Consider the following 16,757-nt stretch of genomic DNA (forward strand, 5'->3'; position numbering starts at 1 on the left):
AAGTCAGTAGATCATTCTTGCCGTCGGAAACACACTGAACAGACGCCTTGTCCCTCGGAACCCCCGAATCGAAACCGAGGGTACTCGATCCGACCCCAGACCTGCAACGAGGTACTTCCGTCGGGCGGGACGAACCACCTAATAAGTTCATCCTCGGTCCAATTGCAGCTCGACACAAGCAGAAAGCCGCCGGGTCGGACAAGACGTGCCGCGACGATCGGGTAGCGAACGCATATCCTTGTTGCAGCGTTCCCTTCATCACCACCATCAACAGGCTCGGTTTCCGCGGACAAAGACACGGCATCAAAGGTGCCCTTGTCGTGCACCAGGTCGAAGCCATGCCGATCGTACGGAAACCAGTCCAACCGCTCCCCGTCCGTCGTCCCTCGTTCCTCGCCCGCACGGGACGATGACAGCGGAGGGAGGATGGCGTCATTCCGCCGGTCCAAGATATCCAACTGCACGAACCGGATCCCTCCGTCACCGCTGCCACTGGGCGATCCCGCCGCCGTCAATCGTCTCGCCAGCTCAACGCTCACCGCCGAATAATCCACGCCGACCATCCCGTGCGCCGGAAACCCGCCCTTGCGGGCTAGCAGGCGCAAGATACTCCCATTGCCCGTCCCCAAATCCAAAATACGAATCGCCCCGAGCTCCTCTGAACTCAAATTCTCTGGAGACAGTGGGAACGCCGACGAGGTGAGAAAGTCGAGGGTTTTGTCCGGCACATTGTATTCCGAAAACCAATTGGTGCCGGGGTCGGACTCTTCGTCGGAGTCGTCATTGTCAGCGTCGTCCTCGTCGTCGTCAGGTTTGCGATCCGTGCTGGGTACTTGTTCCAGCGATCGTTGATAGAAGGCCTCCCAGCTGACTTTGAGTTTCAGTGCTGGAATTTTACGCGGGTTGAAGAGGACAGTTTTGAACCTACTATTCTTTTGTTCCTAGTTCGCTGGGTTCTAGGAATGCTGGGTGACCTTTTGCATTAGATTCTGGACCTTCTGAGTTTGCCATCTCATTTATTGTGGGCGTCTTCTTTCATTCAATTCCGTCAGTTCAATTGACTCGCGGAGTGAGGATATCAGTAGGACACATCAATGATAAATCCATGCATGCCCTCTATCGTGCTTTGCGGGAAAACACCGAAGTGGGGGGATCAGATAAGGTTATGCCAGTTGGCGAAGAAAAGTGAAGCAGTCGCCAAAAAAGTTCCCAGAGCCAGCTCTCCATCTTGAGGGTTGGTTTGCCAGTTGACCCCTTCGTTGGGTCTGGTTAGCCAGTTGTCAATGACAACCGACGGAGCCAATTGTAATACCTTAATCGGTTTCGTGAATGCATTTCACTGGTTGGCCAGTTGAAACCCGTCTTCGCGTGCCAAGTGCTGTCAGCTTCTATCAATCATCAAACTACGAGTTCTCCGTACTATTACGGAGTACTATCCCAATGTCGCCCCTATTCCAACATTGACAGGGAGTACGGAGTTCATAGTTAATACATACCCCAACGGGGCAGAGGACTGATTTCACCGTTTAACATGTGAACCTGCCGCCTTGGCCTAAGAGTTAGGCTGGCGCACGGCCCGATCGACAGATTCCAAACAGCCAGCCATGCTTGGCTTAAAGCCCGCAAACTTTAGGTACAAAGTCCTCCGTGGTTAGGTTACGGAGGCTGAACAGAACACTATTCCAGACTCCAAAGATGAACTTTTATCCAATTGATCGGCATAACTATGACGACCCCACAAAGACAATTAGGGCTATTGAAAATTTGAATTAGTTACTTTGTATGTACGGAGTAGATAGACTACCGTATGCAACCAAGTGCACCGCCGCACTTTGCTTTTAAGAAGCATACGGAGTACTAACCGTGACAACGGAATTAACTTACGGATCTGGCGAATAAAATTCCAAGCCACGCTGGCTCAGCCAGCAACCTGGCCCCTTTTGCGCCCTGGTACGAGTTTGAGACGTGAGGCTCCGAGGATTGAGGAGAACCCTAAGTGGGAGGCCGAGGAATTTCTCCCGACTTGTCAGCTCCAAAGCGAGTGATCCGAAGAAAACACGCATAGAGATCATGGTCGGGCTCTGGCGTTTTACACCACCCCAGCCCTTCAAGAATTCCTAGTATTCCTCAGGATCCGAGATGCCGGCGACGTCGCTCTATCGGTTTAAAATATTAATTTGGAGGTAGGGAACAGGCAAGCTAACGATTATTTAGTGCAGAGTCACCAAAGCGCCGTGCTTCTGAGGGGCGCGCTCTTTTGTCCTCGACTATGTTTTTAGAGAGTAAACGAAGTCCACCATGGTTGTCCCGTCCCGTTTCTTCGGTCAAAGATGTTTTGTCGTGCTTGCAGTAGCCTTTGCATTGTTTCTGTTCTTGTCCACAGCTCGAATTCTGCACGTCTCCATTGCGGCTTCGTCACCGGAAGAAGCATGGAAAGACCCCAAGTTCTACCCCGTTTGTAGCCTTCCCGAGCTGCAAACATTGAAGAACTCCAAAGTCAAACTGGGCCGCGAGTTCAACTACGTCCGCCGCTGTATCAATCCAAGATACGACGATAGTATCTCCCGGTATGATCGAGGAGATGGGCTGTTCGTGGACACGGTGGTGAACGTCAGCCGTCCGTTGATCATGGACAAGGTGACTGTCAACATGGAGGCCTGTGATCCCATCGAATCGATCCCATGTGAGCCGATCGAGTTGCCCATGCAGCGACCATACCGGGAGATGAGGCACGATCAGTTCATCTTTGGCGTTGCGACGACCTACAAGCGCCTCGAGGAGTCGAAAGCAATGTTCAGGCATTGGCTTAGCAACAGTGGCGCGCCGCTGATTGCGTTGATCGTTGACGAACCTGGTGACGGCCGGCCGCGGAAGTCGGATCTTGGAAAGCGCCTCGTCCGAGACTACGCCGACGCTGGAATTACATTGAAGATCGTGGAACCTCCTGATGGAAGCCCTACGCAATTGCATCCGCATGCGATGATGATTGTGGACATGTTGGACTACATCGATGGTGAAGGTGACAGAAGCGCGGCACGCTGGCTGGGCATCGTCGATAACGATACCTTTTTTCCATCGCTCTCCGCGCTGCGGCAAGCCTTCTCGCCATTCGACCCTCTGGTCCCGACCTACCTCGGTGCCGGCACTGAGTACGACGAGCTCAACAACACGGTCATCAAGAAAGCGTTCCATGGTGCTGGGACCTTCCTGTCAGTGCCACTGGCGCGCCAAATCGCCCCGCATCTGGAGTCCTGCTCGGGTCATCATGGCGGTGACATGCAGATCATGGACTGTGTCCACAACCACACTCAGGCGCGACTCACCCATGTTCAAGGCCTTCAGCAGCAAGACCTCCGCGGTGACGTGTCGGGCTTCTACGAATCTGGCTGGCGACTCCTCAGCCTCCATCATTGGAATTCATGGTACGAGGCGCCGGTCGCGCAGATGGCGGCTGTGGTCCCCCTCTGCGGCGACTGCTTCCTGCAGCGCTACGCCTTCAGCGACAACGCGGTTCTCGCCAACGGGTACTCCGTCAGTGTCTATCCCAACGGTCTTCCGGATTTGACTCGCATGGAGGCCACATGGGAAGATGCGGCTCATGCCTCTGCGCCTGACGGCGAGGTCAGCCAGTCGAGCTTGGGACCGTTGCGAGAGAAGATGTCCGACACGGACAAGCTGTCGTATCGGTTGGTTGATGCCTACATTACACCGGACTGGGATTTTCGCCAGATCTTCGTCCGCAGAGGCGACTCCGAGAAACAGGAGGTCGATGAGGTGATCGACCTTCTGTGGCGATTGCAATGGCAATTGGAATCATGACCAACGTTTTCACTGTCTCGTACTGTACCATTCGCATGGCTACGTTTATGCATGTCTACGTCCTGTTTCCTTAGATCTGTCGCATACTCTTATGACAATGTATTATAGTACGCGGTGAGGCTTGGACACCATCGATTGAGGCCGGCTGCTGTCTGACAAGATTGTATCGTCTGCGTACCTGTAGTTCCGCATTGTCTGTTGGTTTGACATTGAAGTTACAATTGACTCGCCCCCCAGGCCCTCCTTGCACCTTTTGCCCTTTGAGGAAATTGGCCTCTACACGTTTCAATGATCAAACAATGTCCAACATCCAACAACCAAGTGATTCACTGGATCCAGGATCATCTGGGGGATTCCCGCCCCCACCGCCAGGGGCGTTGCCTTGGCTTCAAGGGACACAGTCAATTAAATAGTAAGCTCCTCTATTCTTTGTTTTGATTCGTCTGATGAAAGATGTCGGTTATTTGAGAAATAGGGTCCCGATCATTGACGTTCGGAAACCATGTTCGAAACCTGGGCACTTTTAGGACCAACAATTTCGATTCCTTCATTTGAACCGCATGAACTGATTGAGCGATGATTCTCTGGTGTTGGTCTACAAGCGACAATGCCTTGAAAATAATCCATAAGTAGCCATGTCCTCCATGAACTCTCATCTTGGGCTTAGGACTTCAAGTCTACATTGTACTATCCTCGAACGAAGGTTCGGAGCGAAGTGCCCCCTCTTCTCGTCAATCCGTTCAAGGCCACTCCCTGAGAAGAAGTGAGCCATCCCAGAGACACAAGCATGCACGTTTGCTGTTGGCCGCCTCCCTGGCGGCTGTCGAGGCCCTTCCTGCTACCACGCCTAAGAAGGTCTCGAGACCCCAAATCGTCCATATCCCCGAGTATCTCGAAAAGGACAAAGTGATGAAAGGCTGCAACGACAAGTCTCTCAAACACCTGAAGGATGATCCGCCACTGGTGTGGGAAGAGCTGGGTTGTGACTCTCTTCACAATGTTCTCTTGTTTGACTGGTATCAGAATGGGCAAAAGTCCGAGTTGACTTATGTTGAGTATGTTTTGAGGTGTCCAGAGGAATTTTTTTTCTTTTCTTGGTAGTCTGACATGGAGCATAGATATCTCTCGAGCCGGATGGCTGGCCCCAGCGGCTGGAAATGTACCGACGTTGATAATGAACCTTGTAATAATCCAAACGTGAAATGTAACCAAACTGCGTTTGCCTGCGGGTGAAGATTGTCTCCCTCAGATTCTGTTGGTTAGTAGTAGTCATTAGCTGGACTGACGGAGCGCAGACACTTGCTTCTCAACTCCTTTGCGCATGTCCACCAGGTGAGAGAGAATTGCTTCGAGGGCTCATTGTTGCCGCCGGCTCAGTGCTGACCCTATGTCGTCTTTTAGCTCTATAAACCGGGTGTTGAAAGTGCTCAGACTGCCCATGACGGCGACAAAGGGTTGCAGGAGCCATTTGGCAAGGTCTTTGCGCCCAAGGTTTCCAAGAATGACTTCGTCAAGGCCGTCGGCGAGTCGTTGGACAGTCTTCCTCTCTATATTGCCTCGTATCTGGTCGAACAAAGTTTGTTCCTTGAATCCGAAACAGACATTGGAGTGCTTGGTAAGCCATACTGACTTTTTCCTTTTTTTGATTACAGGTGAAAAGGCTCTACGCGACGTGAAAGAAGTTTAATATCAACAGCCTTCGGGAAGGACTGGCAGAAGCTGCTTCTGTGGTGCTTCCCCATGCATCAGTCACGTAAGTACTTTCTTTTCAACCCGTTGCGGTCCATCATGTACGCTAACTGTCCCCCCTTTAGCCATCCAAAAGCATCAGATGGATCGATTGATGAGATTGCCTCGAAGACAGTAACCAAACTCGTAAACAAGGGAAGGGATATAGTCCAGAAGCAATTCGAAGAACTCTTCAACGGAGTCGGTCGGGTTGCATTGTGGCGGTTGGTATCGCTCGGGAAACTTGTCCATGGCAAAGGCGCCGTGGATCTCAACAAATATCCCCAGGAGTTCACGGCCCTGTTCTTCGAGGCCTTGATCCCGCGGGTGTGGCAGAGGATCCCCGAGTTCCAGCAGAACGATGATGACACTAATGCTCATAGTCATCCATTCATCTTGTAAGTGAACCCTTCTCCCCTCTAGTTAACTTGACTAGGTACTTTCCTACTCTCCCGAGTTTCCCAATGAAACCTGACCCTTGAATGAACACAACAGCAACACGGGCGAGCCCTGCGGCTCCGGCAAAAACCTCAACGCCTTCTCTGGCTGGAACGACCTCACCCCCATCTGCCACCATGGCCATGATCACATGTTCGCCGTCGCCCACGCCAAAATCTCCCGATACCCGAACGGCACCGGGATCACCACCGTCCACCTCAAAGCTTTGCCGGGCGTCGACAGGCTCGCCAAGGGCTACAACGGCCTGAATGCCACGAGGATCGTGGCAGACGCCGAGAGTACCTGGTTCCTGTCCGGCGAGAAGCAATATTGGACCCCGCCCAAGGATGCATCGATCCTCTTGAAGGAGGGGAAGGAGTATAGCTTCCCCTATGCTGCCGACCGGGAGGGTCTGGCGCAGATTGCCTTCTGTCCGGATTGGGAGAAGACGAAGGCGGCCATTGAAGAGGTGCGGGAGTCAGCCGACATTAATCCCGTCAAGGATAAGGGCTGGCCTTGTGGGAAGTGAGAGGGTTTCTTGAGAAGAGTCTAATGTCGTACGCGAGAGAGAGAGAGAGAGAGAGAAAAGAGGGGACGGCTTGATGTCCTTTGATTTTGATGCTTACTGGACCGCCTGAGGATGACATGGATGAGTGATGATGGATCGAATGATCAAGAATACATACATGATTGCAGTCAGTGAGAAACCTTGATTGAGTCTGATAATTGCCTTCGTCTGGACTGTTTCCCACCGATTGTCAAAATGGTCTGTACGGAACTACAATCACAATACCAGGGAAGGATTAATGATGACCATCCCTTCATTCAACACTAATATTACATGGACAATGCCTGTCATGCCGACGTAATGCGGAGCATCTCAAGAAAAAAAAAAAAAAAAAAACAAGTGAAGATGAAATAGAGAAAAGAAATAAATCGCGAAGCCCCGCTTCGCTGTCTCGCTCCAAGCTCTATAGACCCATTACCACCCATATCCGTCCAGGGTAATCGCCGGTGCTGCTCATAAGAATTCATCAATGTTGCGCATGATCAGAGGTTCGTGTCGTTGAGGAGGCGACCGCGGATCAAATGCTGGCTGCCCAAATTCAACAACCGCTGCAGGCGCATCCGACGCCACATCCCCCGCCAGAGTCCGCGCGATCGACGGATTGATAAACGATGCCGCGCGCGGCGACAGGATTGATGGTGAAATCGGTGGCTCCTTGATGCCCAGATCCATGTGAATCGACGGGAACCGCGCATGCTTGTGGCCCGCCGGCTCTGCAGGTGTTGGCCCCGGCGCACGCGTCTCGTACTTCTCCCGTAGCGGAAGTGGTCGAGGACTGACTCGTCGCAGTTTCGGGCGCTCCGTGCGAGAGCCGGACTGTGGAGCATTGAGCGTCACCGATTGTTTTTCTGCCGTCGAAGTGCCCACGGCTGCCGATTCCGGCACGCTAGGCTTGGGACTCCCTCGTCTCGACATCTTGGCGCGGTCTTCCGACGAGTCATCCGACGTATCCATCGGTTCTGGCTGCGCGCTGTTGGTGGCATGCGGCCCCATCTTGAACCAGTCTGGGGACGGCGGAGTGGACGGGATGCCACGTTGCAACCGCGATCGAAAATCCGTCAGCTGGTAGATCAGACTCATGTTGGGTCCCACCCAGCAGCTGCGGGACTTGACAATGTCGTACATGTCATTGAAGTCCAGATGGCGGTTCTTGTACAGTCCATACGCGATGACCAAGGACGCGGACCGACTGGCACCGAGTTGGCAATGGACAAGAACCGTCTTGCCTTGCGAAATCCGATCATCAATCAGTTCACATAGCGGATAGAGGTCGTCCAAAATCTCCGAGTTGTGATCCCATGGCACGTGAACGTATTCCGGTATCTTCTCCATTTTTCGCTCCTTGCATGGGGTTGGGCTGGTGGGCCGTGCTGGTTGCGTTTCAAGGGCGGTGGTGAATGACGTTTCCGAAGCGGCGGTCGTGGGGTCTGCGATCGAATATCGCTTTTGAAACAACGGAAAACTTGTTTGACGACGGCCGGCAATTCTCCCGTCAGTTTTGTTGTCGGCAAATGGATTCCTGACCTCCTTTGCGACGTTGACCACTACATCGAATTGGCTTGCCTCCTCGCGGGTGGGCTCGAGGTAGAGATAGACACCAGAATCGTAAATCCTGACAGGTCCATTTGGATAGCCACGCTCGTTGCGCTTGAGCGATTCTCGAGAGTCTATGGAATACTCTTCCTCATCCACCTGCTGTAAGAGCCCTGTTTGCGAGGTGCGTCCAGTGCTGCAATAGCCATCCCGTGTAGCGGGTCGCGGTGGTTGCAGACCATTCGGAGGCGCCGTTGTGGGAGAGAAGACGGAGCCCAGCGACGGAGTTGATTCAAACCGTCTCAACGACGGCTGGGTGGTGCTAGGTGTCGGAGGCACCAATTCGGTGCGGTATGAACTCGGTTCGAATCGCGGCGTTTGGATCGTCAAATTGGCGGGCTTTCGTCTCGCCGATCTTACGGGGTGGAAGAAGGGTGACGGCGGCGCTGACAGATCGTGCTCTGCCGTCGACTCCATTACGGCAGCTGTGGCAACGGCGGGGCGCGAGGGTTGGGTCGGGACCTTGAGCGAGAGGTTTTTGAGGTTGCGACCTCGTCGCACTGGCGACGTGGATCGCAAGGAAGGGACCTTGCGCTGCTGTGATTCCGGACTTGCATCTGAAGTTGCCGGCGACGTGCAATTCTTGGGAGGTTTGTCTGGAAGTACCAGAGGTTTTGGATACGGCAAAGACATCGAGGAGGGGGATTCGGGAGAAGAATTGGGAGACGTGTCTGTCCCCGATGGCGTATCAAACGTCGAAATGGTCGTGGTGGGGGAGGACTCGGTCGACTCGGAGGGCACCGACGACGATATGCTCCCCCGGCTCTCGAACGACGTTGATGGAGGCACGGCCATCTGACCGGCTCGCCGTTGAGACTCTTGCCGGTCTAATCGCAAGACGGAGTCGATGCCATTGCCGACGACGGTTGAGAACGAGGGAAACGCCGGCTGGAGCAAAGGCGACGGGCCTGCTCGAACGGGCATCTTATCACTCCTAAATCTCACCAGCAGCCCCAGCCACAGCGAATTCCCCGTACAAGCGCCTTTTCGTGAACGAGTCCACGGTGTATCGCATTCGAATCGGCACAGCACCACGTGTTCCTCGAGGTTGGTCAATCAGATTGGGGTCAATTACACCGGGGCTGGCGTGACTAAGAGACCGGACGAACTCGCTCGCAGCCTCGATTCCACACCCTGGCCGACAGGGCGCACACTCTCCAGGTACACTCCGGGTAAACAAGAAGAGAAAAAAAGAACGAGAAGCGCGAAAATACTCAATGCAAGGGCGCTTTGGCTCGGTCGTTCCGCCAGGGAAGACTGCGGCCGGCTCGAAGGGAAGATTATTAAGCAAAGAGAAGAAGAAGAAGAAGAAGGGTGAAGGATGGCAGGCAAGGAAGGAGCAGAAGAAGAGACGACAGAAGAAGAAAGACCCAGCCCAGGGCAGAGCGCGAGGCCGAAATGGAGAAGGAGCAAGAGCGAGGAAGGAGCGAAAGACGAAGGACGGAGGACGAAGACGGCAGGAACAGGAACGGGAGCAGGCGCAGAGGAGGAAAGAGCGCACTTGCTGCGACGGGACTGAGGCGAGACGAGGGGAAAGATGAAACACAGCAAGAGCGAAGGGTACAGTCGATTGATCGGTGGGGAAGGAGCCCCCAAGCCCTCACTCCGGGCAAGAGCCCGAACAGCAGCCAATCACAGACCCCAATTTGAGCCATTACAGGAACGAAGGTCCGTGCTGGGCTTGGCAGGGTTCTAAATTTAGGCGGAGAAGCAATTCCGCACTTTTTTTAGTCGAGTCTTTTTTTTTTTCCTCGTCTCGTCAAGACGAGGAAATCAATCAATCAATCCCTCCTCCGTACAAAGAGATCTTCCTTCGAGAAGAGGTTCGATATGATTCCCGCATTGAATGCGCCGCAATGCCTCCCGATTACCTTGCATCCTAGTCCTGCTGTCGCAGGAGTCGTGATCCTGAGAGTGGCGGCTCGATTCAGATCGGGGTCGGAAAAGACCATGCCAGCCCATGACATCCGGCATCGTGGGATGGTGTGAAACTCTAAATGAATACTGCATTGGGAGTAGCCTACGAGAACGCCGCTTTCGAAGTTTCCATTCGCGGAGAGACGAAGTCCCCGAAGCCGAATCAATCGGAGTGATCGTAGATGACGCATTCTGGGCGCTGCGAGGTTCAGCTCACTTTGGTACTTTTTTATATCTCGCAGGACTTTTATTGCCACCAGATACCCCGTATTCTTTTCTGTACATACGAGTACAGTACTCGTACCTCGCGCACAGTAAGGAGTAAGGACCCAATGAGACCACTGGCCTGCGGTACACTTGTAGAATTGTCCGGGAGTACTCCGTACACTGCCAAAACACCCATTGACTCCAATTCCTCCGTCGAGACGGACATTGACTGACTCGAGTTCGACAAATTGTAATCCAGTTGGTCATTTTTCTCCGTTAAGCTCATCGGATACGAAGCTGTCTGTGCATGAACTCAACAGACAGCGTCTCAACAGCCCCAGTGATTGGCTGTAACCTCGCTCTCATGCGAGTTACAGATCTGAAACACGCCAATCGGGCGATGGATCTGAAGCGATGCTTGGCAAAGTCACGTGATAATATACCATACCCACTGATCAGTGATCACCTTCGAAGCTTCGACACTCGACAGTTCGACTTGCATACCCAGTAGTACGTAGTGGATGAAAATGCAGACAGATCAATGAGCAAAATGAGCCAGAATAATCTCGCGGTGCCATCCCACAGAGCATGACTGCCTTGTAGATATCATGCTTCAGGGCTTGCTAGATTCCGAAGACTGTTTGAGAGGAGCAACTCGGCATGCTTTGAAGCACTCGCACTCACATCATCGACCTGACACTTCTGTAGCCTACTTATTTCCTGCGCTTAGAGCACGAGAGATCTATCCATTTCTCTTCAGACAGAAAGGCAAGCAATAATGGAGTCGAAAAAGTCCAGCGTGAGGTCGACACGCGACGCTTTCGGAGCCAACTGGACAGAAATTGGGCCACGTGAAGTCATATGACGTGTGGATGCCCCAGGCTGCCACGGGGTTGGGAAAAACATTGCTCCGCCTCTCGTCGCCAAGAATCGTCCACCCAAGCTTAGCTCACCATCGGACTTGCGGCGATTGCCAGTGAACACAGGAACCCTCGAGGGATTCCGGGGTGAGAAAGCCATCGGGAATCAAACGTCGATGAAGTTTTGCGGTTTTGGTGCGGAGCCGACGCCCTCTGTTTTGGCCCACCGCTCCTGACGCACCGATAGCTTCTACCAAGTCACAGTACAAGAAACTGGCGGTGCGGGACACCATGAACAACAGCCTGGTAAGGCATCTGGATGTGGCCGATGTTGCTTGGTCTGGATTCCGGACTGACTCATTCGGTGTAGAGTAACCCACAAGCCTAGATGTTTGCCGACCAACCTCGGCTGTACCTTGTCCGAGATTCCTGTCGATCTAGCCATGCGATATTTGCTCCGGCCCATCATGGATCATAAACCGAACGGCCAGCCGCACGCGACCAACCTGGCAGCAACCGGGGAACAGCGGAAGACCAAGACCGTTCGTGTGACGCTCGACTCCAACACGCCGGTGCCGACCCGCGAGCGAGACCCGTCACCCTCGGCCCTAGGGCATCATCATCGCTCCTTGACCCACATTGATGTGCAGAGACCGTCCGTATCAACGGTTGCTTCCAATGGCCGTCCCTCGTCCGAAGACAAACCATCAGCAGAAGACGCAAATGCTGCCCCGGCACGGCCGTCGACCGGTGGCCGGCCAGCCGCTTTACATCGGGCGAGGAGTGACTATGGACCACGAGTCGGGCGCGATCAGCCCATCCAAGCGGAAGAAGATGACGTCGCGATGCGCCACGGTTGGCAGGAAGAGTACACGTCGAGCGAATATCTGAAACTTCTCCATTCGGTAGGCTTTTTGATGACAGTGGACTGGTCGTTTGACGAACGCCGCTGATCGCACCTAGAATTTCTACATGTACTTCACGGAAAAGCGCCATGAGACGACCGGCATACCCCGGGATCCCGACGGCAGCTGGCCCATTCAGGACTGGCGCATGCGAGATCGCCTCAAGACCGTCTCCGCAGCGCTCGCGATCTGTCTGAATATCGGAGTTGACCCTCCGGACGTAGTCAAGACGAATCCTTGCGCGAAGCTGGAGTGTTGGGTCGATCCCACGGCGGTCACCGGTGGGCAAAACAAGATTATGGAGCAAATTGGGAAGAAGCTGCAAGAGCAATACGAGACACTCAGCCTACGAACGCGATATAAACAATACCTGGATCCATCCGTGGACGAAACGAAAAAGTTTTGCATTTCACTGCGCCGCAATGCCAAAGATGAGCGAGTTCTGTTCCACTACAATGGCCACGGCGTTCCGATGCCCACGCAATCTGGCGAGATCTGGGTGTTCAACCGGAATTACACTCAGTACATCCCCGTCTCTCTTTACGACCTGCAGTCGTGGCTAGCGGGACCAAGCTTGTTTGTGTTTGACGTTTCGCGTGCTGGCAACATTGTTCACAATTTCCACGCCTTTCAGGAGAAGCACGAGAAGGAGAATCAGGAAATCAAAAAGCGGGACCCGAATGCCGTAGTCCAGAATTATGGCGACTGCATTCTTCTGGCCGCTTGCCAGAAGAATGAGACCTTGCCCACCAATCCAGACCTACCTGCTGATCTCTTTACCTGCTGCCTCACAACGCCGATCGAAATTGCACTGCGATACTTTATCTTACAAAATCCCCTCAACACCAAGATTTCCATCAACGACTTCCGCGTCCCGGGGAGATTGCAGGACCGAAGAAGTCCGTTGGGGGAGCTTTACTGGATCTTCACTGCAATCACTGACACCATTGCCTGGAATACCCTTCCCCGCCCGTTGTTCAAGAAGCTTTTCCGCCAGGACTTGATGGTGGCGGCACTATTCCGGAACTTTTTGCTCTCGGAGCGAATCATGCGCACCTATCAGTGCCATCCCATGTCGTCCCCGGAGCTTCCGGAAACACACAACCATCCACTTTGGCAAAGTTGGGACCTGGCCGTCGAGATGGTTTTGAACCAGCTGCCTGCGCTCATCGAGCACGAGGAAGGGAAGCGGCACTACGAGTATCAGCATTCCACCTTCTTTGCCGAGCAACTCACTGCATTCGAGGTATATCTTGCTTCAGGTCCCACGGAAAAGAACCCGCCAGATCAGCTGCCTATTGTGTTGCAGGTGCTGCTGAGTCAAGCGCATCGGCTACGGGCATTGATCCTTCTGAGCAAGTTCCTTGATCTGGGACCCTGGGCAGTGCACTTGGCTTTGAGTATTGGCATTTTCCCGTATGTCGTGAAGCTTTTGCAGTCTGCTGCGCAGGAGTTGAAGCCGGTCATGGTGTTTATTTGGGCTCGAATCATGGCCGTTGATCACACCGTGCAGAATGACCTGTTGAAGGATAACGGCATCCACTATTTCATCTCCATCTTGAACCCCTCCTCCCCAATCCCTGTCGGTAACGCCAGTGAGCACCGAGCCATGTGCGCGTTCATTGTGGCCATCTTCTGCAAGAATTATCCACAGGGGCAGAATGTCTGTCTGTCTACGGAATTGTTCGAGTCTTGTCTGAAGCATTTGTCGGATGTGGAGAACCCATTGCTACGGCAGTGGTCGTGTCTCTGCTTAAGTATGCTCTGGTTGGATTTCCCCGATGCGAAGTGGATGGGCATCCGCTGCGGCGCACCCCAGCGTCTGTGTGAGCTCAACTTTGACCCCGTCCCGGAAGTGCGAGCCGCGATGCTCCACGCGCTGACGAACTTCCTGGGCATCCCGGATTTGACGGACCAGGTCGCCCAGATCGAAGAGTCCATTGCCATGGCGATCTTGCCGACGGCAGCGGATGGGAGTGTCTTGGTGAGAAAGGAGCTGCTGGTCTTTTTGTCAACGTTCGTTAAGCGCTATGAGAACAAATTCTTGGTCGCTGCATACGAGGAACTAGAGGAAGAGAAGAATACGCTCCTTCAAAAGATGCAGAGTGATCAGATGAACGGCTTCGCCCTGGAGAAGGGTGTTGACGTCAACAGAGTTTCGCCGACGTCTCATTCTCTCTCAAGGCAAACGTCGTTCGGGACGATCTGGAAGCAACTGTTGACCCTGTCTGTTGACCCGCACCCGGAGATTGCCCAGGACGCCTGTACAATTGTCGATTACATCCATTATACCCTGCTCCATTCGCCGATGGCGAGTATGACCGCTCGCGTCCGTGGCGAGATTGAGGATCTCAACAATCGTTTCAACGGCAACAAACCCTCGGCTGCAGAGTCTTACGAGGCAAAATCCCGCCCCGGGACACCTCCTTCGCAACCCCCGCAGAAGCAGGAGGGCTACTTGTCCATGGGCCTGCGGCGGACCGCCAGCGTCGCCGCGCAACTCAAGAACCTTGCGTTTGGAAGCTCATCTTCAACGGATCAACGGCCGCAGTCGTCTTCAGCAGCGCACCAGACCTTCCCCGGCAAAGGCCGCGTGCCAGTGACCCCTCGGGGACGGGCACCGCCCGAATGGACGCGACCTCCAGAGGACAACGACCAGGTTCCTTTCAGTAAAGCTTATCAGCAGGCACCGACGCCAACATCGCGTGGGTTCAAGCCACGAGATCCGAACGCTGTTCCTTCCATACCGCTGAAGAGTAGATTCCTGGATTGGTCTACAGAGGTATTTCACTATCTCCCCTATTGTATAGCCTCGGCTAATGCATGCCAGTACTTCCGGGAACCACAAATGAAACCCAATGAGCCTGACGAGCCGGGCAGCGCCGACTACAACGAGCGCCTGTGGCGTCGGAGCAGGAACGAGAGGATCATTGCAGAGACGCAGCCGCTAAAGGAAAAAGCGGGCACTAGTCGATGGACCGTGTCTACGGCGCTGCTATCGAATGATTCGCAGCCGATGAGGCTCTGCTTCCACCAGTTTGAAGACCATCTCGCGGTTGGGGATGACCGAGACACGATTTCGTGAGTGATATCTGGCACTGCTACGTGGCTGAATCATTGGCTAACTCTAGAAGAATCTGGGACTGGCAACGCAACATTCGACTGAGCCGATTCTCTAATGGCAACCCTCCTGGGTCGAGGATCAATGAGATCCGGTTCATCAATGAAGACGACCAGGCGCTGCTGATGACGGGCTCGTCGGACGGTGTGTTGAAGATCTTCCGCAACTACGAGTCCCAGAAGGATGTCGAGATTGTGACGGCGTTCCGGGCGCTGCCCGAGTTGATTCCGAGCAATCGAAATGCTGGCATGGTATTTGACTGGCAACAAGGTCAAGGAAAAGTGCTGGTGGCTGGCGATGTCAAAGTCATTCGGGTCTGGAACGCGGCCACCGAGGTGTGCACTGCCGTAAGTGTTGCAGCTTACCCCGGCGAATGAAGAATTCCGATTGCTAATCGAGGCCAGGACATCTCTGCGCGATCCGGCTCGTGCATCACGTCCCTCACGTCAGACCAAGTTGCGGGCAACATCTTCATTGCCGGGTTTGGCGACGGAGCCGTCCGGGTGTTCGACCAACGCCTCAAACCAACGACGGCAATGGTCAAGGTGTGGCGCGAGCACAAGCAATGGATCACCAACGTGCACATGCAGCGCGGCGGCGTCCGGGAGCTCCTCTCTGGCAGCCGCAACGGCGAGGTGCGGCTTTGGGACCTGCGCATGAACAATCCGATCCACACAATCACCGCCACGCGCGACACGCTGCGCACGCTCAGCGTCCACGAGCACGCACCCGTCTTCATCGCGGGCACCAACCGCCACGAGGTCAAGACCTTCAACGTCGACGGCACCTTCCTCTCCACATACGAGCCGTACTCGAGCTTCCTGCATCAACACCGCACCACGCCCATCTCCTGCACGGCCTTTCATCCGCATCGCACACTATTCGCCGCCGCGGCGTTGCAGGATAATCATATCAATCTCGTTACGTGTTGATTGTCGGCGTTGGGTTTTTTTTTTTTTTCTTCGTTCCTTCGTTCATGTCATGGTTGAATCGGTGCAGGGGTTTATCTGGTTTGGTCGGTTGTGCTTGGTTGCAGAAGTCTCTTTCGCATGCATACGTACATATACTTTTATACCTAGTGGCCCTTTTGTTTCTTTTTATGTAGGTATAATACTGGAGTGGTTGAGTTACGATGAGGACAAGGTCTTGATTTGCATCTTCAGCTTTGCTACATTTTACAATGGCTTGCTTTTTTGTTAGTGACATGTGATAGGAATACACATCATTGGCAGGACTTGCTTGGATCATTTGGAGGGAATGTAATGTGGAAGATTATCAGCTTTGTCAGTCACGACTCGTACATGTTCATCGTCAGAAGTAATTATTGCACAATAATACATGGAAGAAACAAACAAGCACAGTGTACACAATACAGGACCAAGATATATCCTACAACCATCCATGGAGAAGGGAAACCGAGACAAGCCGCAGAACCGAAGACAGACACAGCAGCAGAGTAAACGACCTGACACCATGAATAAAATAGTAATACTGCCAGTGGAGAGAGATCATTGACCGACTGGGTCATCAATGATGATGATGATGATGATCCTATCGTGTTGTTGAAACGGGCAGACGGACAGACGGACAGACAGACAGAC

At 53.6% G+C, this 16,757-nt stretch overlaps 5 protein-coding genes across 5 annotated transcripts; 3 read left to right on the forward strand and 2 right to left on the reverse strand.

The window, feature by feature from the left end:
* Positions 1–11: 11 nt before the first annotated feature.
* On the reverse strand, positions 12–1,011 carry VTN31DRAFT_3942 (uncharacterized protein; the record flags this gene model as incomplete). The annotated part of the gene is made up of 2 exons (XM_069404275.1): positions 12–867; positions 929–1,011. The coding sequence occupies 2 exons, from the start codon at positions 1,009–1,011 to the stop codon at positions 12–14; spliced, it is 939 nt and encodes a 312-aa protein (XP_069261265.1).
* A 1,287-nt stretch (positions 1,012–2,298) lies between these two features.
* Positions 2,299–3,819, forward strand: VTN31DRAFT_3943 (uncharacterized protein; the record flags this gene model as incomplete). Its single annotated transcript, XM_069404276.1, has 1 exon — positions 2,299–3,819. The coding sequence occupies one exon, from the start codon at positions 2,299–2,301 to the stop codon at positions 3,817–3,819; it is 1,521 nt and encodes a 506-aa protein (XP_069261266.1).
* Positions 3,820–4,728: 909 nt separating this feature from the next.
* Positions 4,729–5,052, forward strand: VTN31DRAFT_3944 (uncharacterized protein; the record flags this gene model as incomplete). Its single annotated transcript, XM_069404277.1, has 2 exons — positions 4,729–4,874; positions 4,938–5,052. The coding sequence occupies 2 exons, from the start codon at positions 4,729–4,731 to the stop codon at positions 5,050–5,052; spliced, it is 261 nt and encodes an 86-aa protein (XP_069261267.1).
* Positions 5,053–7,006: 1,954 nt separating this feature from the next.
* On the reverse strand, positions 7,007–9,070 carry VTN31DRAFT_3945 (uncharacterized protein; the record flags this gene model as incomplete). Its single annotated transcript, XM_069404278.1, has 1 exon — positions 7,007–9,070. The coding sequence occupies one exon, from the start codon at positions 9,068–9,070 to the stop codon at positions 7,007–7,009; it is 2,064 nt and encodes a 687-aa protein (XP_069261268.1).
* A 2,527-nt stretch (positions 9,071–11,597) lies between these two features.
* Positions 11,598–16,088, forward strand: VTN31DRAFT_3946 (uncharacterized protein; the record flags this gene model as incomplete). Its single annotated transcript, XM_069404279.1, has 5 exons — positions 11,598–12,035; positions 12,094–14,817; positions 14,866–15,116; positions 15,170–15,503; positions 15,561–16,088. 5 exons carry the CDS (start codon positions 11,598–11,600, stop codon positions 16,086–16,088), a joined length of 4,275 nt encoding a protein of 1,424 aa, XP_069261269.1.
* Between the last annotated feature and the right edge of the window lie 669 nt (positions 16,089–16,757).

This window comes from Thermomyces dupontii (assembly GCF_041956625.1).
Source record: "Thermomyces dupontii strain NRRL 2155 unplaced genomic scaffold VTN31scaffold_3, whole genome shotgun sequence".
NCBI classification, from domain to species: domain Eukaryota; kingdom Fungi; phylum Ascomycota; class Eurotiomycetes; order Eurotiales; family Trichocomaceae; genus Thermomyces; species Thermomyces dupontii.